This window comes from Eurytemora carolleeae, unplaced genomic scaffold, assembly GCF_000591075.1.
Source record: "Eurytemora carolleeae unplaced genomic scaffold, Eaff_2.0 scaffold83, whole genome shotgun sequence".
NCBI lineage: Eukaryota > Metazoa > Arthropoda > Copepoda > Calanoida > Temoridae > Eurytemora > Eurytemora carolleeae.
Window position 1 is genome coordinate 14,719 of NW_019396027.1, and position 25,844 is coordinate 40,562.

At 33.6% G+C, this 25,844-nt stretch overlaps 1 protein-coding gene across 1 annotated transcript; it reads left to right on the top strand.

Annotated features, from left to right (window-relative positions):
* Positions 1-424: 424 nt before the first annotated feature.
* LOC111718309 (uncharacterized) lies at positions 425-23,378 on the top strand. Its single transcript, XM_023493870.1, has 15 exons — positions 425-1,549; positions 3,022-3,108; positions 4,433-4,485; positions 5,803-5,880; positions 6,139-6,211; positions 6,522-6,590; positions 7,263-7,314; positions 7,932-8,018; positions 9,603-9,661; positions 9,924-10,051; positions 10,439-10,549; positions 11,628-11,726; positions 12,497-12,604; positions 14,252-14,382; positions 23,038-23,378. Exons 1-15 carry the CDS (start codon positions 1,350-1,352, stop codon positions 23,188-23,190), a joined length of 1,488 nt encoding a protein of 495 aa, XP_023349638.1. The 5' UTR covers positions 425-1,349; the 3' UTR covers positions 23,191-23,378.
* The last annotated feature ends 2,466 nt before the right edge of the window (positions 23,379-25,844 follow it).

Below are 25,844 nucleotides of genomic sequence, written 5' to 3' on the forward strand. Positions count from 1 at the left end.
GCTTTTCTGTTTACTTCTCTTTGATGTGCGAAGAAAGGAAACTATAGCAAATAATTAAGTTGTGAATATTTTCTTTAAAAAATTATTCCACCCCTCCCCCTATTTTAAAATGATTTTCCCCCTAAAAGTTACAGGTGTGTAATTTTTTGGTTTTCTTGCTAAATTGATTGTTATGGGGGAAATAACTAAACTTTTTGGGGCAAGAATAAAAAATATGAAAAAACTTAAGTTTTTTAAAGGACTAAAAACCTAAACAAAAGTTGTTATACGTTTGTAAAGTTTGTTTAAGAGAACCATAAGCAGCCCTCTGGTAAAATACCATTCAATATATTATTTTTTTAAATATATTATTATTTTTATTGTTATATTGTTAAAAACTCCAATTTTTTTAAAGCAATTTAAATGAATGAATCTGTTCAGTGTTGATAGAAAAGTGTGGACCGATCATAATGCTATCGTTGATCATCTACCGATCAAATCTGCGATCATGGAGAAGATATTTTTATAGATATGTAACATAATTTATGAAAGATGTTGAAACGATGTACAACACCGATCTCAATATTTGAATCACAAATGTAGCTCTTTTCCTGGAAAACTAATCCAATTAACCCTAAGGTCACGGTCAAATGTTTTTGTTTATTTTAAACCAGTGCTTAGGTTTCGGATCCGTTGGATCCGCAACATTTTGGCTTCCTGGATCCGGATCCAATGGCAAAATATCAACCAAAAACTGATGAAGAAATCTTTTGCTCTCAAAACTCGATCTGAACTGCTGAAAAAAAGTCCTTATCTCTGGTTTGGGTTTTAAAGTTGTAGCATAAAGAAATAAAAAAAAAATTCTTATTTTGTTAAAAGAATCAGTAAATATTTGGAAGTAATGTTCATCACCTGGATCCGGATCCATTTTTTCCAGTGGGGATCCGGATCCGCATCAAAATTAAATGGGTCCTAAGCACTGTTTTTAACTGTGACATATTAGGACTGCTCAGAAACCAGTTTATCATAGATAAACAAAGACTGCTGTTTACAATTTTTGTTGTTTTGTTGATAAAACCAGTTCTTAGCATCTCTTATACGTCACAGTAAAATGTGCTTACAAATCCTATCCCTTCAACCTTGGTTTAAACTAATTGTTCTGAACTTCATAGTATTTGCAAATCTGTGATATTCACTATTTTAAAATCACAATACTGCACACAAAATGTTTTTATAGCTTTCTATGACCTTAATGTTGATTTACAGTTGTTGCTATGTAAAGAAAATACTTCAGTTATCCGTGGTTTTCATGCAGAAACCCTAAAAATAATCGTATATTTTTATAATTTGAATATTTTTTTCAGAAAGAGATGATTCATAGAAATGGATCAGAAGTGGAATCAGTTCGATCGAATAATGGTTTTGAAACCGCGCGAAATAAATCTGCCGAAAATCTGCGAAATCTTAGCCAAGTGAGTCCTCTGGGGATGTCTAAAAACAACCGGAAATACTCTCCCGGACTTCCGGGACCTTCTGCTCAAACATTTATCTCGGCAAATGACCATATCAGGTACAAATTTAATCCACAGTTTAAAAAAATGCATCGCTTTCAATAAAGCAAAAATAATAAATCTACATTCAGGTTTGTAGAGTACACCTGAGCTGAAAACTTTAGAATGGTGGATATCGAGATTAATGCTTGATCTCCTCTTTTTCTTAATATCCAGATTAAATCATGATTGTTCTCCTCTTGTTATCAAGCTCCAGATTAATTTACCTATCGGGATTAAGGATATCCCATTCTAAAGTTTTCAGCTCTGTATATTTTCATCATGGCAAATATTGTAGTTATGAAGTAGTGTATGTTGTATGCCTGTAACTGACAGTTGTCTCATTTTAACTTTCCCCCAATTCTTTTACTTGGAATCAGATCTGAAATATAGGTTATCTAGGAACTGTGGTACCGGAGTAAGATTGGACCCAGTTCCAGTTCTAACCTTGATTATAAACATTTTCTATACTACTTTTTTTATTTAAAGAGATTGTTCCTACTTATGAAAGTACATGTGATGTCACAATTATGGAAGAAGGGACAGAACCATAGATAAATAAATAAACATAGATAGCTTATGTACGCTACAGTCCGCGAACTCATACTTCTAGGGGTCAAAGTGTACTTCAATGATAAGCGGGGTGGTTTGGTGTTTTAATGGATTTCATAATTATTAAACCACTCAGGAGTGAATTTTATTTTGAGAATATCAAATTATTTCACTGAGCAATATATCATATTGACGAGAACTGGAGAAGGATATGAGAAGGACTTAACTAACTTAAATTTCTTTTTACAGAACTCATGTACACCACAAGTACTCAATGACATAAGAACAGCCAATGTTCACAACAGACCTAGTTAATCTATATAATAGGAATATCTTTAAAACATCTCTGTACATTTATATCTTTTAAGATGAAAAATGTCGTCTAATGAGCAATCTATCTTTATCTATGGACAGAACTAAGCCAATCTTTTGAATATTGTCCTTGAGGGCCAAAATCCGTCTCGACCTTTTTGGTCCTTTTTAATTCAAATTGTTGTCCGCAAATAGATTATCAAGTACAATAGGTGGCAACAGAGAAATGGACAATTATACGCGACGTCACAAGGGTCAAATATAACAAGGAAAACGAAATTTCCTCACATTAGTTGACATGTTTTCCAAGATTAAATAAACACGTGTAAAAACAGAAAATAAAGATCCAATAAAATTTCAATTATCTTACTGTAAGATAAATACTTTATTCTAAAATTATCACTATTATTAATAATTTTGTCAGACACAAAAACTGAATTGACACTTGTGACGTCAGAATACAGCTGTACTGAGGTGTACAACTTTTCGTTGCCATCTATTGTACTTGACAATCTATTTGGTTGTCCTTAGAAATCAAGCGTTATTGTTTGTTAGCTGTGCTCCTAAATTATGGTATTATTTGAATTTTTACCTTTGTGAGCAGTCCTTTAAATAATGAATATTTTAGTAACCTACTCCAATCCAAGCACTCTGGATCTACCTCAGATATGAGCGTGAGTAGTGTTGAGAGCTCCATGGTGTCACCCACAAACAGGTACTTTTCCAATATTGGCTGCATCTGCCACATGTATTTTTTTATAAAAAAACATGACAGGTTTATTTTTTCTGAATACGTCCCTAATACGTCCCTATAACGTCCCTAATACTACCTTAATACGTCCCTAATACGTCCCTAATACGTCCCTAATACGTCCCTAATACGTCCCTAATACGTCCCTAATACGTCCCTAATACGTCCCTAATACGTCCCTAATACCGATAAATATGAATTATTTGAAGAAAATCCTACAAGAGCGGGAATTAGCTAAAATTATTTTATTTTAAATTCATAAATTTAATGTTTTTGTTAATTGTTGGAGTTAAAGTGATTATAGAGATCTTATTTTATATTAATTTGTTTGGTCCATGTTGTGCCAAACTTGCAACTCAAAATTGGCAACAGGATGTTGTGCAATTCTGGTACTTTATGCATTTCTTAATTGGGCAATGTTTAAATAAAGAAGTGATTCAATTCTAGAGAAGGAAAATGGGTTTAGGGGCCTCATTTCTTTTAATTCTTAAGATTCATTAAATTTTTAAGCGGATCTGAAATCTATCCAAATTGTTGAAAATATTAGAGATCACGGGAGTTATGCATATCTCTTATGAAAACCTTAGAATTTTGTATTTTTGTCACTCTAATGCGGCGTAAATATTTTTGCGGTTTTGGACAAAAGTAGACGACTTTAAACTTGTTCGTATTTCGGGAAATACTCATTCAATACGCTTCAAACTAGTAAGGACAAACTCTCGATGATGCCAAACTTTTTGGCGAATATATTGAAAAGAAAATTATATAATTCTAATAATAGAGAGTAGGGTTGGGATTTGTCTAAAAACGATCTAAAGTTGTTTCGGGAAATAATACCATTTTTAAATCCAATCTGCTTATATCTTTTCGAAAAAACAACAAAAATCTCTTTGTTTTCTGAAGTTTCTTTCAGTCTTTAAAACTATAAATTTAAATGTATAACAAATTTTCAGTAACTAATTAATTTACGGAGAATAGATAATGGCAGGCAAAGTTAATGAGTTTTTTTTATTAGACTAAAAATTGATCAAATAAAACCAATAATTTTCATGAAAGAAATTAATATAGTTTTTATTTTATGTTTCCGTAAATCCTTTTCCCTTTTTCCTTCGGGATAACATAATAATCATACACTAATCTATCTAATTATACACTATCTAATCTATAATCCGGACGTCATTTGTGGCTTGGAAGATAAATTAGTGTGGTTTACCTTCCCCCCCCTCGCCCTTCCCTCCCTGTGTATGAATGGTAGATGATAGTGATGTGTAAATAAATATCTGTTTAGAAGGAGAAGAACACTATCAACCAATCTATCTGAAGTGGACTCCTCTTCTAAAGGAATTCATTTATATCGGCTTCACCAATTTACTCAGAGCCAGAAACATTTCAACACAAATTTTTGAAAGGATAAAATTTGTTAACACAAAAAAATATGGCTACCGGATTTCCTGACTTTCTGATTGGCATACGGGGTTTACTATGAAAATTTATGACTTCTCCCTATGGTCGACGGTCCAAACTTAAGGATTCATTTGATTTCAATGAGACATTTTTACGGTGTAGAATTTTTAAATAAGAGCGTAAAGTCGTTTGTAACATTTTACCAGTTGTTTCAGTCAGAAGAAGAAACATTTTTACACAATTCTTAAATAACAAATACAAATTCGTGCGTGTATACTGTATACAAACCAAAATAATTAACTTAGATCATCATTGAAAAAAATAATTAAAATTCTTTTTTAAATCTCGCAGATTTATTCAAATTCTTTCAGCTAGGGTCGCTTGTTGGAGGTTTTCCTTTTTATTGTAATTGTAAAGACGATATTTTGAAAAAAACAGCAAAGATAATGATGATAATTAAATAATCTATTCTACGGCTCTACTATGACTTTCGTCGATAACTTCTTTTAAGAAATATCTTTCTAAACAGCAAATTGGTCTAAAAAATAATTTTTTACATGGTTTGTCCGGGTGATAAAATTATTGTAAAAAAGTTTCTTCTGCTGACTCAAACAACTGGTAAAATATTACAAACGACTTAACGCTCTTATCTAAAATTGTTCACGGTAAAAATGTCTTTTAGTGCTTAATTAATTTGTTCCGTTAAATTAATACTTCCAGCAGCTCATTATCTAATATATATATATTTAACAATATATACAGCGGTCACCAGAGATGAGATTTTCAAAGCTTAAACCCGGGTAAAACCCGGTCTTTGCGTCTGCTTAATCCCAAGTAAAGCTCAAGTGAAGACCCGGGTTTTGAATGGCCTTAAGTTTAGTAAAAACCAACCACATTGGGTTTTTCTCTTTTTGAGGCTCGGGTCTTCAGCAGCTGATGAAAGTAAATTTCGAAAAACCTTTAAAATTTGTACATTTAAAATCTCAGGATTTATTTGTAGTGTATGAAATAAACATATTTTACAAATAATGTATCTACGTAAAGTTCGAATTTTCAAAATTTACATCTCCTTGTCACAGCTGATCTGCTAGTAATCTGTCTGCTACAGAGAGAAAGCTTTCTAAGCAGTCTCCAATTGGTCGAATCAGAGCCAATCCTAACTTGGTTTCTATCTGAGCCCAACTCTGGATTTTACTTGGGTTTAAGCTTTTAAAATCTCAAGTCTTTAAGTCCTTAAATAAGTGAGTGAAGTAGGAAACTTGAGTAGATCAAGTTCTACCCTGAGTTTAGCCTCTACAGGGGTCCAACCCCTAGACTCAATTCTTAAACATTGTAAGTAATAAGACAAGATTTTAGTTTTTCTTTTGATAGTTCAACATAGAATCCTGTATCCACATTTACATGTACTATTTTTTGTGAGAAAAAATTATGTTTTTGTTCATGATTGATTGGAATGATTTTTTTGAAAATGATTTCTCGCCCATAATAATTTATGTTGTAAGGGGAATTAAATGGGTTTGGGAAGTGTCATGTTTTCTTTATTTTGAACCAAGGACTAAAAGAAGAAAAAAAATCTAATTTTATTTGCAGTGCGTGATGGATTATGTGGCCAGGTTTTCTCTGGTTGGTATACGGAGAGACGGTTTATAGATCCAATAGAAAGGTGAGCAAATATTTTTTTAATTAATTTTTATTGAAGGGATTGTTGTCGCAATTGGAAGTGACTCTCCGTTTATATGTTTGATTCACAGCGGTATCCTTAAAAAATGTGAATGATCAAGAATGAATGATAAACATAGGTATTTCTCTTTGAAAATTTATCTTTAAGTTTTTAGGATCTCTGTAAAATATGATTTGATTTGATTTTGATTGTTTTGCATAAATTCATAATTTCAAAAAGTTCGTGAATTTATTTTTACTAATTTTATTACGGTCAGAAACCCTGAACAATCCCTTTAATGTTCTGAATCTAGGTATAAAGATGTTCTGGTGGTAGATCAAGGAGAGACTCCAATTGTGAAACAAGTCAGATACGCAATCAGGAAATCAATCTTGGTATCATTAAACATTAGGTTAAAAGATAAAACAATCACAAACAAAACAATGATAAAATGACATGAAAAAAACCACAGCAAATAGGAGAGAAATAAAAACAAACACATTCAATTTACTCAAAAATAAGAAAAAATTAAAAGTTAGATGCCATAAAATAATCATAAAGTTAATCTTTTATATCACTCATATGAAACATATTACAAACTGAAGAAAAAAAAAATTAAGAACATTATTATTAATTATTCATAATGTTACTCCCTTCTATATACTACTAATGTGATATTAGGGGTACTTAACACGACTTTTTAATGTATTTCCTTTTCAATAAGTTTGCAAACTTAATTTTAAAGACAAAAATAAAATAAAAGTTTAATTTTAAACTTACATTTTTATTTGAAATATGTTTGACAAATTGTATTACATCACCCTTAACACATTTTTTATAATTTAATTTAATGTATTTCCTTTACAAAAAAATTGCAAACTTAATTAATAAAAATTCAATGTTAAACTTACATTTTTATTTGAAATATTTTGACAAATTGTATTACATCACCCTTAACGCATTTTTTATAATTTGTTCCCACAAAACTTATTTCAACTTATTGTGATAAGAAGGAGAGATAAAGAATACCAAGATTATGTTCTATTGTTTGCAGGAAATCTGCCAAAGTATTAGGAGAAAATACTTTTATTGGGTTTTCTTATCAGGCAGAATTTACTTACTTTCATTATTCAGCTTTCCTCCGGGGTGTATATTTTGTTCAACAGTTTTCCCTGTTTGAAAATATTTTCAAATCTTTGTTTTAAAGTTCAAATTTAAATTTTAGGAAAAAATGAATTAATTGATGAGGGATTTAAAAAAATTAAAAATGTTGGAAAAATAGGTTGGAAATATTAACCCCTGTTTTTTCCTACGGGAGTCTAGACATGAGTTTTCTGAAAAGGAATTATTAGATTGATGCGAAGAAAAGGTTTTAAATGAATTTTTACCCGGTCCCAGGAATTCCTTCAGTGCTCGGGATCTTTTCAATTTTGATCCTGAACCTGCATCCTGATCCTGGATCCTTTCTTTGCAAACTTAAATGAAGATTTGGATCCATTCAAACATCAGACCTAATCCAGGGAGCTTAATATTGGATCTGGATCCAGGGGGCTTATTATTGGATCCGGGGGGTTTATTGTTGGATCCGGATCCAGGTAGCTTAACCTTAGATTCGGTGAGTGAAACACTGGATCAGGATCCAGGGAGACTAATAGTTGATCCAGATTTTAAGAGCGTTTTTTTATTTATATTGAACAGAGATGAATGATAAATTCTGTAATAGAAAGATGAAGATGAATGTAAAATTTTTGTGAATCTTGGTTCGAGCAGTAGTGTTGCTCAGTATCCATTTGGACATTTCTGGTTTCAGGTAATTTAGGCCCCCCCCCTTCTCTCTGTTCTTGCCCCCATCTCCAAATCCCCTTTGATATCACCCCAATTTTTTTTATTTCGAGTTTAAAAAACTGAAAGTTAGTTCTGGTACAGTTTAACCCAATGCCTTGGAGACATCGAAAGAATTTATAAAATGTTGTATTCTTAACTTACTGAAAATGGAATGCTGGAGATATTCCGTTTTTTTTAACATTTATTATTTTTGTGAATTTTTTATTACTTGGGTACAGGCAGTACAGAAATATTCCATTTTTATTTTTTTTGTCTGTATTTCTCTCCTTCATAATTTTTTTCTTCTTCCTCCTGTTAGCTGTCCTTTGTCTGGTAATTTGAAAAAAAAAATTTTTTTGTTGAAACTAGAATTTCTTGACACTCTGCTCAGTTATTCATTTGGTGTTTTGTTAAATTGCACTGCAGGCGACACATTTTCTTTGTAAGTTTCAACATGTATACTATAATTGTCACATTTTCAACAATGTGTTCTGTTTGAAGATTTTAGCGTATAGAGGTTGGGTGACCTTCCCCATGTTGATTAATCTTGAAGACAAGGAAAGGGGAAGGGGGGATGTAGGGCGGATTATGATATCATCTTGAATTTGTTCGGAGAATCCCCTCTCAGTTTTCATCTTAGCAATTCCCACAAAGCCTGCCTGGACCAGTATCCCGGTTTAGGCAAATGTTCCCAAGAGTATTATGCAGTTGGAGTTTTGTGTCTAAAAATTCTTACAGTTCTGCCCAGTGGTCTTTAGAACGGATCTCACAGCGTGACAGCATCTGTCCACTGAGAAACAAATTCCAAAATGCTCACTGTGGCATTAGGAGGGTAGATAGAGGAAAAGCGAAGATGAGGATGGGAGTGAGGGGGTAACAGATATATAAAGAGCTATATACCATAATCCCCTGTTTTAATGCTTTTCTGGCTTGTGACAGACTTGTGTAACCCACTAGCTGCGCTGGGATGGGAGTGAGGGGGTAACAGATGTATAAAGACTAAAGAGCTATAAACTGTAATCCCTGCGCTGTCTCACAGTTTCAACATGGGGAATCGTTCTCTTTTCACTGAAAAGGGGAAAATCCTTAGAGGAATCCAGTATCCAGTGGAAGGAGAGTAAAAAGCTAGGTTGGTGTGCTTGCTTTTAGCCCATTCAAGGCCCTGCGCTCATAGAAGTTTCCATTTTTGTGTCCAATCCAAGATTTACAGAGTTCCCGTCTCTATCCAGGGTTTACAGATTTCCCATCTCTATCCAGGGTTTACAGAGTTCCCATCTCTTCCCAGGGTTTACAGAGTTCCCATCTCTATCCAGGGTTTACTTAGTTCCCATCTCTATCCAGGGTTTATAGAGTTCCCATCTCTATCCAGGTTTTACAGAGTTCCCGTCTCTATCCAGGGTTTACAAAGTTCCCATCTCTATCCAGGGTTTACAGAGTTCCCGTCTCTATCCAGGGTTTACAGAGTTCCCATCTCTATCCAGGGTTTACAGAGTATATTCCCAGTAATTTAAAAGATTGTAAATGAAATGAATTTAAATTAATTAACTTGTTTTAATCCTGTTATTTTTAGATCCGTCAAATTATATTTCTGCCAAATGTTGGGTTCTGCTGTGATATTTACGTTTTGAGGTAATTAAAAATAACAGATAATGCAATAGTTTTTCAAAAAATTTATAATACTTTTCAAAATATTACAATACATTATTTTCCAGATTATACGTATTATTTTCCAAAATATTACAAAACATTATTTTACGAAATATTTCAATTTAATATTATTATTTTATAAAATATTTCCATATTTTCCAAACTATTGCATTCATTTTAGAAAATATTAAAATGGTATAAAATGTTCACAATGTGTTCTTAAATAATTCTTTAATGTTTTTAGACAGTTCCTAGTATCTGATGAACAAAGCTGTTGGAGATGTCGGCAGCGAGAACTTAATGTTAGCAATCAGCCACCGGTCAAACTGGACAGCTTAGGAGCTACGCTTCAGGACATACGATCTAGAGAAGGTCAGTTATCAGCTGCTGGTTAAACTAGACAGTTTAGGAGCTGTGCTACATGATATATGCTCTAGAGTAGGTCAGTTATCAGCTGCTGGTTAAACTAGACAGTTTAGGAGCTGTGCTATATGATATATGATCTAGAGTAGGTCTGTTATCAGCCTCTGGTCAAATTGAACAGTTTAGGAGCTGTGCTACAGAATATATGCCCTAGAGTAGGTCATTTATCAGCCCCTTGTCGAACTAGACAGTTTACCTGTGCTACAGGATAAATGCTCTTGAGTAGGTCAGTTATCAGCAACTAGTCAAACTAAACAGTTTAGGAGCTGTGCTACAGAATATATGCCCTAGAGTAGGTCAGTTATCAGCCGCTTGTCATACTAGACAGTTTATGAGGTGTGCTACAGGATATATGCTCTAGAGTAAGTCAGTTATCAGTTAGCAATCAGCCACCGGTCAAACTGGACAGCTTAAGAGCTACGCTTCAGGATATACGCTCTAGAGTAGGTCAGTTATCAGCTGCTGGTCAAACTAGAAAGTTTAGGAGACAGGATATATGCTCTAGAGTAGGTCAGCTATCAGCTACTGGTCTAATTAAACAGTTTAGGAGCTGTGTTACAGGATATATGCTCTAGAGTAGGTCAGCTATCAGCAGCTGGTCAAATTAAACAGTTCAGGGGATGTACTACAGTATATATGCTTTAGAGTAGGATAGTTATCAACTGTGCTGCGGGTCAAACTGGAGTGTGTAATACTTGAAGAGCCATAAATCCGAATGCGGATCCGGATCCAAGGAGTAATATGTCAACCAAAAACTTCAACCAAATATCTTTTTCTTTCAAAACCAAAATCTAATATGTTGAAAAATAAGTGATTATCAAAAATTTCCTTTTCTTTGAATCAAGTTTTAAAATAGAAATAACGAGAAAAAAGCAGAAACATAATTTGAACTTCTTTTGTCCTAAAAATCAGTAAAACTGCAAGAAATGTTCATGACCTGGATCTGGATCTGGATTAATTTTTTCCAGTGTGGATCCAGATACTGATGAGAGATGAGCAATAGTTTTTCGATATTTTTTGCGCGTGAAAAGTGTTTCACAAAGTTATTAAATAGATTGAAAAATTGTTTCCTCGATAAGTTTGCTTTTATTTTATTTAGGTTATTAAATAGATTGCAAAATTGTTTCCTTGATAAGTTTTCTTTTTTTACATTATGCGTTTTTTTCATTAACCAAAACGATTTTTCAGAACAGAAAATGATGTTCTAATCGTTTTAAAAATCGTTTTTGTTAATATCTTTGGTTAGGCTAAAAATATTGCAAAACGTAATAAAGCAATCTTGACTAGCATGAATTTTAAAATAAGTTTCACGTCTCAAATTTTTGTGGAGCCTCTTAGAATTCGAAATACTTAGAATATCTAAAACCGGGCCTCAAAACGATGCTTATCAGCAGATCCAGGATCCTAAGCACTGACAGCAATTTTTCAAAAAAGATTAAATCCTAAATTGTTGTACAGCAAAAAAATTATAATTTGCATTCTAGTTTGTTATTAACCTATCATTATTTACTCTTATATTCTCTAGAGGGTGTTGTGAGTCAAATATTAGAAGAGCACTGGCACCCAACCCAATCTTTAAACAATGTTCTTCCGTATCTCTCTTATGAAAATGCTGTCAAGCTAGGTAGGTTTTCAAAACCGAATTCAATTCGGGATCCGTCTCTACCCTCTTTAATGTTTCGCGAACACTCCCTTTAAACCCATCCGGTTATTGCGACTCCTTAAAGATTTAAATATTTAAAATGTAAATAAGCCTTGTTAAACATTTTAACGATTTGCAATTTTGACATATTTAATATTCATCTCTTAAATTTTAAAAATGTTTAGATTCATTTTTCAAATATGAACAAAACTGTTAAACTAAATTCTTAATTATTTTTAATTGTCAACAGTCGTTGATTTTGTTTAATATAATGAGAAGTAATTTATAAAAGATTTAAAAGCGGAAATAAGTTCTATGTCAGCGTTTTTTAAGATTCCAGGGACTAAATTCAATGAATAGCGGAACATGGTAGAATATTAATATTAATTTCTGCTCTAACCAGCGCAAAAGAGAAGTAGATGAACCACGTCGACGGTACAGCTACTTCTCACTAGCCACTTTTTAATAATTCTGGTCCTGATGTACTTTGTTGATGAGAAAGTTTCGTGGAAATTCACTTTTTACTGTAATGTTACATCGTCTATACGCTACATCCGCTTTACTGAACGTCTGACCTACTAACTCTCCGACCTACCGCAATATTCGAACACGACAGCTGTCTATTTATTGAGTTAGGTTATGACAATTTCTAAGAGCTGTAAAACCATTGTTCTAAGTAGGTCGGAAGTTTATTATAGCGGATGTGCTTAGGTCTAAAGATACACCATTCTTTAAACCTGATTGTTGTTTAGGCCGGCTCTGTTGTGTATTATTGATGGCAATGTTGGCTGGAATTTTGTCTGGATTAAAATTAGGAGCAAACTTCATGTTAAGAACCCTGCATGAACTGGCATTCTTAGGTAAACAAACAAACTTGTAATTTATTGTCGGCACGAATGCTTTCATCCTGTAATTTTTTTCAAGAAAATTTAATTTTGGAGCTTGTTTTCAAACTAATTATTTTGGGGCTTTACATATTTTCGGGGGGCTATTATAAAACAAAATATTTTCTGCCGCAAATTTTAAATTCAAAATAATTATTAGACGTATAAGCGTATTTTCAAGTTACTCTCCATGCAAAGATTACAATGCCCGATTTACAACGGTGTACCCTTGAAACCTTAATCTGATCAAAAATGTGGAAGATACAGTCGAAAAATCTTTATTTATGCGAGTTTCTTCATTGCTTCTTATAAAGAAGAAATGCGCAAGTCCTTTTCGCAGAGATACTGCAAATCAAAATATACAGTTTAAAGACACGAAAACGTTCATAAATAATTCATGCTATAAAGCTTTAAAGGATTTTGTTGTAAATCGGGCATTGCCATCTTCGCTTTGAGGGTCACTTGGAATTATGCCTACAGTCTCTTTAAGCGATTGTTTGAAAACATAAAAATGGCATAATAAGATTTATTAATTCACAAGTAATTAAATGAAACAAGATGGAAGTAAAAGATTTATCTAACAATTTAAGAATTGAGTTATTCCATGAAATGCTAAACTGCAGACTGCTGATGTGAAGTTATGATTAAAAATGTTCAGCTTCTGAAGAAACCATTACTATCAACCTTTATCTTTATCTTACAATAGAGAATATGGAAAGACATTGCCTTTTATCAGAAATCCAATATTTAGCCAATCATTTTTAGTTGTTACAGGATCAAGCATTCTCGATTCAACTTCTTACATTGTATTAATATTAAACAAATTATAAAAAGTACAAACCTTTAAATATAAATTATCGCATGAAGGCCTAAACATGTCCAGTGCAGCGAAGGGACTAGATTTAATAAATAGCGAACTGCAAGCAGACGTGGTTGAACTATTACGCGGATTCAAACTGAATACTAGGGTTGAACAACGTTGGCGCTGTTTAAGATTGTCTTGCTAAATTCATTAAATCTGGTTTTTAGAATATTAAAGAAATGATGTATCTTCTTCTTGTAAATTAGCCCTAAACAAGTTTTTAGAAAAATTTCGTCTTTCAAAATTTCTCGTTGTGTCTCAAAATGTTTAATATAGGCCTAGCACGTGGCACAATCTGACATGATGTCGGGGCCTGTCCCTCTAATCTTCGAAAATGATTTGCACCTTCCCCTAGAAATGGCGGGAAACAAATTTACTGGTTGTAAATCTTTCAGCGACTGAGAGCGAAATTTCAAGTGATGCTCCATGGAAAGATGGCAATGCCCGATTAACAATGGTACCCTTGATGACTGTCTGATCCAGGATGAATTATTTATCCATTTTTATAATTTTGAACACTTATTGTTTTCAGTTGTGGTTGCTCTACAAAAATTACTTGCGCAATGCGCATTTCTACTGCTGGAAAACATAAAAGAATTATTAGAACAAAATACTTTTTAACCTAGGAAGGAAACAGACAATATCTTTCATATTAGTGATCAGATAAAGACTTGAAGGATACCCTTGGGAATTTGACGTTGCTATCACTAAATTACGCTTAAATTCCCTTTAAGTTATTCACAATCTACATTGTTATCTAGTTGAGAGGAGTACACCACTAGCCCTGGGTACAATGAATATATTGAGTAAGTTGGTGGGAGGATTTTATCTCCTTGTTGCTATGATCTGGAGGGATTCAACCAGACCACAACCTCCAACTACCAATCAAAGAGTAAGTTCATGGGGTTCAGGGTGGTCCATTTTTGAAGGGTCGTACTTGGCTTAAAAGGAATGAAGAGAGAATGTGCATTTTATGTGACCCTTCATGCATGAAAAAAAGAATGACATGTCTAATTTACAGTGATTCCCTTCAAACCTGAGAAACAATAATGAGGAAATTGTCGTTTTTCTACCTAGAAATTGTTAAATTTCTTTAATTTTCTTAATTGTCTCTGTACCATAAATCCGCCAGTTATTTTTTTAGAAAACCTAAAAAGAAAAATTCCCAATTTTCAGAGGGGAAAACGAGAAATTCTCATAAATGGGGGGTTTAATTAAAAATTATGCTCTACACACTCTTTTTAATCAGGGGTGTAGTGGAGGTTTGTCTTGGGGGGGGAGTGCACTTCTGTCGCGCATAAGCGCATCAAAAAATAAAATTGTGCACCCCCCTAATGGTTGATGTGCATCCCCCTAAACAACCCGTATTAAGAAAAAATTCCTAATTACCAATCATACCATTATAAAAAAGAGCAAAAAACTTGGCTCGGCTATCAGTTTAATAGTTCATACTCATATAAGTTTAAACAGATTTAATTCAATAGATTGGAATAAATGAACTGAATTAATTAAATCAGAATATGAGGATTTAGATATTTATATTTATTATGTCTAGTGAACAAGGAATATGAAATAGAAGGGAGATACAACTGACGCAGCCCTACCATATGATTAATGAATATACATGCTTTGAAGACAGGTACTCCATTTGTATAAGAAATATTCAGAATAGGTTATTGTACAAATGGAGTACCGTCTGCAAAGCATGTATAATCATATGGTAGGGTGGGCCTAGGGCGGCCCTTTAAAAATTGTTCAGAGGTGCAATTTTTCTTTTGAATAGATATATATGAAACTAAGAAAAATCCAAAATATTTTTTATTTTGGACCATTTTTTCCAGTGCCACCGAAAAAAACGTGATTTTTTAGCCATTTTTGAACTTTTTTGATTTTATTTCTTAAAACTTGTATAAAATCCAAAGTTTTTGACTGAGAATAATGTTTTATATCATTTTGGAAATCCCAGACAATGGCCTAAAAAATTAAATCGATCTATACTGAATATTTTGAAAATTCATAGTTTCTGTTCTGCATTTCATCTATATCTAGATTTGCAGTCAAGTATTTCTCATCACTGGAAGTTCTGGGACCTATGGAGAGTGAGAGAAGTCATCATCTATAATTCTTTCCTCCATCAAGATTTCAAGGAGAATTGTTGTTTCTAAAATTGCAGAGATTTTTGACCCTATAGGCCTTTGGGAGCCATACAAATTGCAATTGAAACTTGAGCAAACAACCCTGAATGGAGTAGACTGGGATCTGGAACTTAATGAAGAGCTGCAGCATCATTGGTCAGAGAGGTTTAAAGAATTTGTTGAACTTCCAAACTTGAAGACCCCTAGATGTGTGGTCCCTGTTAATGCTGTAGATCCAACTAAAATGTGACTTGTGTGTGTTAGCGATGCAGCTGTAGGTGCAGGTGGTACTGCAATTTATGCAGGATTTCTACTACATGATGGTAGTTACAGTTGTATGCTTCTGACTTCCAAAAGCAAGCTATTTGATATAAGCATCCCTAGGAATGAACTGTCTGCAATTGTTGAGATGGCTAAGTTAGCTTTTGTCACAAAGAAGGCCCTTGGAGATTTAGTTCAAGATGTCCTATACTTTACTGACTCCACTATTGCCATGTGTTGGTGCCAAAACACCTCCAAAAGGTTGAAAACATTTGTTCACTTAAGGGTTGCAGCTATCAGAACCACAGTAGAATGGACAATTGGCCCCTATGAGGTATTACCATTGTACCATATAGATGGAATAGAAAATGTTGCTAATATGCTAGCCAAGCCAATGAAGATCAAACCCTTAGATTTGGGACTAAACTCTTTATGGATGAATGGTTACAAATGGAGGACTCTTCCTCTAGACCAAATGCCCATAACTAAATTCTCAGATCTTTCATACTCTGATAAAGAAGTAAGTGAAGTTTTAAATGAGTGTTTTTTGGAACCTTTGATTGAGATTGCCAACTCATCTGTAGTTGGAACTGTTCAGAGTAAGTTTACTCTGAATAGTTTTGATCAAAATTCCTCACTTGGATCTACAAACCAAGGTTTAAATCATTGCACATCCAGTACTCCTGAAGCATTTACTAGATTTCCTTGGAATACTTGCTATAAAAAATCTGATGCTTTTGATCACTGTGACAACTGCAATTGTATTATATTCTTCACTGCACACTCTGCTGGGGGAAGGGATTCGCAATTGTCATCTAACATTCACTTCAATGTCATTAAACTTGGATGGGTTAAGACTGTTAGGTTTTTGAAGAAAACAGTTATCATGGTATACCAAATTATGGTTAATAAAACACATGGTACTTGTGTAAACCAAAAATTAATGATTCCCTAATGACAAGATGTCATATATGCTATATCCTGGATGAAAATTCTAAGTGGGATGATGTTGGAGCTCTATGTGAATGGCTATCAAAAGGGTGCCTCTTCAGGGAGGAATCTAAAAGATTGAAGATCCTACTTCCCAAGAAGAAGCTAGAGCAGTTCATTTTCATGTTCATGATATACTTATACCCAGGTAGACTTTCAGATGATAACCCCATATCAGAGAAGGATGTTGAGGTAGAAGTTTTATACGACAATCAGTCAATCAACTCAGTACTTCCAGTTGTAGGATCAGATTCGCCAATGTTTTTTGCTTATGCATTTATGTCCATTCAGTGGTGCAACCTCATGCTGGAGTAGAAATTACTTACAGGGAAATATCCAAAGTAATGCATGTGATCAACAATCCTAGAAGAATCATTCAGAGAATAAGAGAAGACTGCCCTAGGTGCAGGTTGATCATGAAGAAGACAGTTGAACTGGAGATGGCAAAGCATGCTTTTCCTAGGACTCAAATTGCTCCTGTGTTTTACAATGTTATGATAGATACTGTATATGGATTCAAGGGTCAGCCCCTACAAGCAAGCCAGAAAAGGTGTTAAAATATATTCACTGGTTATAGTATGCTTATTTACATCTGTAACAAACATTTTAGCACTGGAAGGACTGGAAATCCAAGATGTTATTCAAGCTATTAAGTGTCACAGTTCCAGGTATGGTGTCCCTGCAAACGCTTATGTTGACAATGGAACTCAGCTAGTTAATCTTCAAAGCACTGGCTTCAGCCTGAGAGATTTGAATGCACGTGTATATGACAGCATGGGTTTAACAGTAAAAGTCTCTAATGCAAAATCCCATTAGGAAAGAGGCCGTGTAGAGAGTAAAGTTAAGGTTATGAGATCCATGTTGGAAAAACTTGCTATCAAGAGTGATACTAGAATGACCTGTATGCAGTGGGAAACTTTGTGTGCCAGGGTGGCAAACATGATAGATGATGTTCCAATTGCTAAAGGTAATAGTTCTTATCTTCATGGTCTAGATGGGAAATCATCACTCCAAACTGTCTGAACTGAAGAAATTGTCTCGTCCTGATCAAGGTGCCCCTATTGATGTTGAAGAAATTCTACCGCGCCCCTGAGGCAGACTGTATAAGTTTCGTACTACATCTTCATAAGAAGCCGGTTTTTAGATTTAGTCAAATGCATTTTATTCCTACAAATTTGTTAGTTACACTTGATACATTGTAGAGATACCTACGTTGTTTTTCTGAATTGCTGCTGCAAATTCACATAGATATGGAAGGAGAAAGAATCTCATAGATGATCCTGAACAGAAAGAGATGTTTATTTCTAAAAATCATTTTGCTCCTAACTTTGAGAAACTTGCACTTGAGAAGATAATTGATTTAGATCACGAATCATTGGATTCTGTCAGGAGGAACAAGATTATTATGAAGAAATTTCTTGATAACTCTATACAAAGTAAGTCATGTGACCTAGGAGTTTAAGATTGTTTTCCTGAAGGAGCTTCCCTAGGATTTCATCTGAAGACAGATATATCTTTAAACAATCTATCTTGGGCTCATCCAAATGAGAATAAAATTGATACAGTGTTGTCAAGTAGATCCATTTCTAAGGCCTCTCTGAACACTAATTAGGTAAAGGAGATAGAAATTGGAACTTCTTCAAGCTATGATATCAAGGCAGCTGTGGAATTTCTCAAAGAAAACACAAAGAAGGATAGCAAGTCCTTCTATAGTGTCCTCCTAGCTGCTGAATTACAAGAGGTAGAGATTGACAAAACTTCATCTGAGATTGCTTGTACTCAAAGGGATAACTACAAGAAGTGTAGAGAAGTTTTTTCAACTCCTATTCTAGAAACAGATTCAAAAGATTCATGTAAGTTTCCAGTGAGAATGGTTGTGGGAAATGGAACAACCTGGATGTTAATTATTAGAATATCTGCTCTAGAGAGGTTTGATATCAAGGAGAAGAAGATGTTTCTGAATGTAAAGTTCCAAGACTGTAATGAAGCTTCCCTCTTCAAGGAATGGATTTCTATTGTAGGGTTTGACATCCTGAAAGGTAGGGATGGTTTCTTTGAAACATTATCTATTGTTTCTGTTTTAACTTTTGAACCTGTACAAGGAGTCAATATTGAAGTTCTTGCTGCTGTTGCTGGATACTCTGGACAGATTGATAATCCTACTGTTGTGAACCTACAGGTAACTGGAGGCTTCTTCCCCAAGAGTGCAGTTAGCACAAGGGGTTGGACTCAGCCTTGGAAAATGCTTTAGCAGTTCTTTATTACTATCATGCAATATTTACAATATCACAATTTTCACAATTTATATCTGATAGAGGGGGGAGTAGAGCTCTTGATTGCGACGCTTTTAAACTGCTCAGGAACTACCATTCCTGTCAACAGATCTGCCAGATTCTGAATCAGATCTGAGCTGAAAACTTTAGAATGGGATATCATCCAGACGGGTAAACTAATCTGGAGATTCAGAAAAAAAAGGAGATCAAGCATTGATTTCGATATCCACCATTCTAAAGTTTAAGCTCCGCAGACTTAATTAACTAGTTCCTGAGTACTCCAAAAGCATCGCAATTTTGAACGCAAGTATAACGCGTCAGATCTTGAACATTAACATACTAGTTTCTAATGCAACTTAGCAGTTAACTAAATAACTGATTTAAATAAGTTGCATGACAATACTTGATAACGAGAGGCTAGGAAGGTGTTTAAACAAAAAACTCGACTTCTTCCTTTAGATCATTGAGTGATCACCACTCCTCATCGGCTCCAGCTGCCCCATAGTCTCTGTATCCGCCCTGAGTAAGAAAAGGCGGAAGTTCTACACCAGACTGTTTGAGAATAGAACATAGAGGAACCATTATGCCCGAGTCTTGTTGCGGGTCAAAGAAACTTGTAGCAAATCCGATGTTGCCAACACGCCCAGTATGCCCAACCCTGTGAACATATTCATCAACATCGGTTGGCATATCATAGTTAACAACATGTTCAATGTTGGGAATATCAAGACTACGAGGAGCTACAGCTGTAGCAACTAGGATAGGACGATCTCCTCGCTTGAAGTCTCCCAAAGCCTGCTCTCGTTCACGCTGCAGCTGATTTCCGTGAATGCTGGTTGCTGGCTTCTTACCCACTAAAGTGATAAAACTCACCAAAAAGTCAGCCTGCTTCTTCTGGTTGATGAAGATCAACATCCTCTCAGATGGGTTCCTCTCCAGGTCATTCAACAGCTCCAGAAGTCTTCCCTTCTTATCTTTCTTTTCAACCTGATAAAAAGTCTGACGTACACAACAATGCCAACTGACAGGAAAATCTTATCCTGGCGTAAATACTGTCTTGCGTTTATTCGCACATCCTCGGGGAAGGTGGCTGAGAACATCAAGGTGTTCCGGTTTTCCTTGGTCTGCATGGTCCGGTGGGACATGCACTTGTTAATGTCTGGACCGAAACCCATGTCTAACATACGATCAGCTTCATAAAGCACATAGAACTGGATGTTAGAGAAGACTACGTTTCCTCTGCTGACGAAGTCCAGTAGTCTGCCCGGAGTAGCAACTAGGATATTACACCCTCTCTGCAGCTCCCGTTGATTGTTCCCAGTACTGGTTCCTCCATATGCAACTTTACATACAACAGAGGAACCCATCGAGAACTTTTGTGCTTGATAACTAGTGCTAACTAGACAACTTGAGAAATCTATAAACATTTTGAAGTGATATGTTTTTGAAGAAAAGTAATTTTCCTCCACTTTAATGAAATGTATTGAAATCCTTGTAGAATCGTCAATTTTTAACTTCAGGTCAAGGTTGGACACAATTTAATATCAAGCTATAAGTTAAACATGATAATTTTTTTCTTCTCATAGCATTGCAAGTTTTTCTCAATTGTCATGGAAAAATATATAATTTTTCGAAAATATTCTTGTACACAACAATCAAAAGAGATCGTCTGAAACACAATAAAGCAGACAAAATTTGGATTTGAAACTGCCGTTTACTACATTTCTGTGAACTTGCAGCAAGAAACCTACTGAGCAACTTAATGTGGCGAAAAATCAGGGCCATTCTCAAGAAAAGGACTGATTGGAGAACAGTTATGTCTGTCAGTCTATTGAATCTATGAAAATTTTTCCTTTTGTCCCTATGCCAAATGAACAATTCCCCAATGTACCTGATGAATTCATACAGAAGCTCTCTACTGTACCAGAGATATTTTCATCTCATATGCAAATGGGATTATATCTGAGCTGGGAACTTTTGATTTCTAGATATCGGGATTAATGCTTGATCCACTCTTTTTCTTAATCTCGAGATTAAATAATGCTTGTTCTCCTCTTGTTATTAATCTCCAGATTAATTAACTGATCGGGATTAAGAATATCTCATTCAAAAGTTTTTAGCTCTGGAAATATTTCTACTGACTTAAAAAAGAATAGACTAAAAAAATGTTTTAATATTTGTCAGTGAGTGTTTTGACAAGGTTAGTGTATAGTAAAAAAACAGATTATTTTTCGACTAAAACTTACATGAGAATAAAATAGTTTTCAACAATTTTTTTAAATTTTTTAATTTTGTCTTATAAAGTAGTATCTGGGGTTTCCAAAATGATATTAAACAACATTCCAAGGCAAAACTATGTATTTTGTGAACATTTTAAAAGAACAAGTTCAAAATGTCCAAACACGTCATTAAATTATAAGAGAGTTACAATTTTCAAAAAACTAAAAAAAACTGGAGTTTTTTGAATTGTTCATTAATCGACCATTTTTGAAGATATTTCAAAAAGTAATGACATTTTAGAATAAGTATAAAATATAGAAAATGAAAAAAAAATTTTTGTTCAGTTCTCAGGGTATGTTAGTGAGGTGTAAGTGCGCATCAATAAAATCGATGCTTTTGGGGCTAAAACTGCTTATAACACTATGAATTTTCAAAATATTCAGTATAAGTTAGTTTTATCTTTTAGACCATTATCTGGGATTTCCAAAATGATATAAAACATTATTCTCAGTCAAAAACTTTGGATTTTATAAAAGTTTTAAGAAATAAAATCAATAAAGTTCAAAAATTGACAAAAAAAATCACGTTTTTTCCGGCGGCACCGGAAAAAATAGTCTAAAATAAAAAATATTTTGGATTTTTCTTAGTTTCACATATATATATTCTTAGTTTCACATTGAGTCCCTTTAAGTTACTAAATGTTTCATTGCTGCAGTATTTATATTATACAGTCCCCACTTTAGAACAAATATTACTCCCTCTAAAGCATTCTGATCGGATCAGCAAATCTTTCTGTAAACAATAAACACCTTCATTGTATACAGAATACAGATTATCCTTTGGGTTTAAACTTTAAACTAAGGAGTATGAAATAGAACAGATATAACTGACACGGCCCGCCCTACCATATGATTATACATGCTTTGCAGACGGTACTTCATTTGAATAAGAAATATTTGTCTGATATACAATTACCGCGTATACAATAACCTATTCTGAATATTTCTTAAACAAATGGAGTACCTTTCTGCAAAGCATGTGTAATCATATGGTAGGGCAGGCCGCGTCAGTTGTATCTCCCTCCAATTTCATACTCCGTGGTTTAAACATAGCGTTATTTCTCCTTCAGTTCAGGTCCTTTAGATGTTTTCATAAAATTTAATATAGATAATTGTCATGCTTATTTCCAGTGCTTAGGATCAGGATCAGTTGGATCCACAACATTTTGACTTCCTGGATCCGGATCCTCAAAAATATGCGGATTCAAGGTCAAAACATTAAAAAAAATCTTTTGCTCTCAAATCTCGATATGAACTGCTGAACACGATCAAAATGGTTTTTCAAGCTGGTGCATAAAGATAAGCGAAAAAAGGAAGAAATAAATTTGATAAATCTTCATGACCTGGATCCTGATCAATTTATTTCCAGTGCGGATTCTTGATCCCCATCAAAATTAAATGGATCCTAAGCACTGCTGATATTGTCTGAAGCAGTTATTCCTCAAAACTAGCGAAACTAAAATAATATGATCAAAAATTGATAGATTTTATTTCTTTTGTTGGTTAATTTATGAAGTTTTTCTCATAAGGGTCAAAAGACTTGACTTTTCTCTGAAATAGAAAATGAAATATTCATCTTTTGAGTCATATTATCATTGGTACATTTCAGACTATTAGTGGAATACAGCCGGTATTATCTGGGCCTAGTCTTAGACCAATCCGCCACTCTCCGCCTCCGTTTACTAGACCTAGTTCCTCTCCTAGCAGTGCTCCGCCTCTATCCGCCATGGATAAGATGTTCAGCTCGAACAAAAACTATTAAAGAGTTTTTAGAATCCAGATAAGCATGGGAATTATAAGATGACTGTAAAATTGTCTGGATGTAAAGGTATTCCAGAAATCAAATGTAGCCTTCTTGCAATACTAAAATTGACGGAGATATTACAATTTAGGTATTTTGATAATTTGACTTGAATTTAATAGAAATATTTTCAAATTGTTTTATCTCGGTCAACTTTAAAGGTATAAATGGCAGAACACGTTTTAAAAATCCCAAGACATTTTTTTTATTTGAATTTCAAGTACATTTTAAACTGACCGAAGAATTTAAAAACCAAAAATGGAATCCATATATATTTTCTTTAAATACAAAATTAAAAATAATTCGTTTTGATATGGGCCCAGTCAGGTTTGTAAAAAAAACTAAAGCTGTGAATACTTTTTATTTTAGAAATTCTTTTATTTTAAAACTTCTTTGCTTCTACTGACCTATATTACTATATTAAATCATTAGTTGCTTTACTTACTCTACAGGCTATATTACACTAAAAACTGGTAACATAAGTTTTGTCTACGTTCTGTTAATCTTGTATAGTTGTCAACAATTTGTCACAACCATTCTTAATTGGTTTTTAAAAAATCGTAATTTTATTGTTGTTATTTATCGATTGTTTTAAAATTTTTTCTAGGAAATTTTTATTAAATTTTGAATAAACTATTTATAAAAAAACAGAATTAAAATTTTGAAAAAAGAAATTTTTTAAGACACTTAAAATTGTAGAATAGGAAGATGGTTTTTTGTCTAAAGTAATGATTTTGATCTTTTACCATAAAACACATGCACTGGTTTATTACTATAATTACCATGCTGATTTTATTGTTGAGAATATTTGCTTTATACTCCTATTTCACAGATTTATGGATACCAGTGTTAAGTGTACATTGAGAACCCGAAAACTCTGAAATAGGAAGGCCACTTAAGACTTAAGTTATGACTTTAAGTATACCAATGGAAATGAGACACAGCAAGTAATAAATGATGTTAACAGACCCCATTAAAATAATCCTTGTATATAAAGTTGTAATATATGTTTGTCTGTCTTTCCCTAAAATTTTAGTTGTGGAATTCAGGAGGGCCATGTGAATTTACTTAGCTTTGAGATCCTAAGTTGAGTGGGTCGACATTTATTGGGAAAAAATAGATAAAAGTGGGTAAACGGCAAGATTATCCAGGACTACCCTGGGCAACACTATGGGTTCCGAAGCTAGTAAGTGATAAACTAAATTACTAGTTATAGCATCAAATACATTTAAGTATTGCTATAATGCTCCTTATTCCTCAGTTTACTGGATATAGCTAGGGTTGTTAATTGTTTTTGAAAATGATCCTTAAACATTTGTTTCGTTTTTCCAACTTTTCAAAATTATCGTTTAGTTTTAAGAAAGAAAATGATAGTTTTTGAAAACAACCCATTGGTTATGACTTTTAGAAAATGAATAACAATCGTTTTTGATAACGGTAATTTTGAAAGTGACCGTTTTTACATGGTTGTTATTTAAAACATTTTTTTTAAATATTAAATATATTAACGATCGTTAACGATTGTTTATGAAACAACAAACTTAATAAAAACAGTAGTTTTAAAAAATGTAATCGTTTTTGAAAACAGCTGTCATTGATAAATATGCAACTTTATAAAATGTTCTCTTACATGTTGGTAAAAGGTTGTGGGGTAGCTAAAACTTCTTGATATTTTCTTTAAATCTACTAAATTATAGGTACTAATGCACTTCAGGTCGGTTTCATCTCCTCTTCTCATAGTTAACAATCGGTTAACAATGGGTAATTGTTAACAGTCGTTAACAAAGTTTCATCATTAACGAGTTTTAACAAACGACGAGCTTTATTAAAAGCAATCTTTTTTAAAAACGATAGTTTTGAAAACGACTGTTTAAGAAAACTAACTATTTTACAAATCTATCGTTTTATTTTCGTGTTTTCACAACGAAACTATCGCTTTTCAAAAAATGAATATTTTAACATCCCTAGTTATAACTATGATTTTAGAACAATTATATTGTAAACTGTGTTTCAAATGTGGTGGATTCCTGCAAGTTACAAAACTGACGTTGGTTTCCGACCAATTTCCGTTCTCCATAGTTTACAATCCTAACATAGGACTTTAGTTATACTCACTTTCCGTCCTTGCCCCCCCCCCCTCACATTTATCATTGCTCAAGAGTTCTACTCTTTGAAACTTTTTAAATACTACTAATACAGTTTTAGGGGATTATATCAATACAATGAAGTTGACTTGTCATTTCAATTTTTAATTTATATCAATTTAATTAATAAAGCTTAATTCTCCATATTATTTTTCATTTTTAATTCGATAAAAAGCTGGTTAATCAATACTTAACTAGTAAAGCCTCCTGTACTGTAATAAAAAATTTATTTTATGGACCTAAACCTTAACGCAATGAATGTTCAGAGGTTAATGAAGAGCTTGTTTTTAAAAACTGGGTTTCCCAAGGGAGAAACAAAAGATTATGTACAGATTATAGATGCTGCATATTATTAAAGTCTTTGCTAGAAATTATGTGTCAGCAATGTTGTGAAAAGTCACAAAGATTTATTTCGATGTTTTCCTCCCCTTCCACCTGATCATTTCCTTCCCCCGCCACCTGATCACTTCC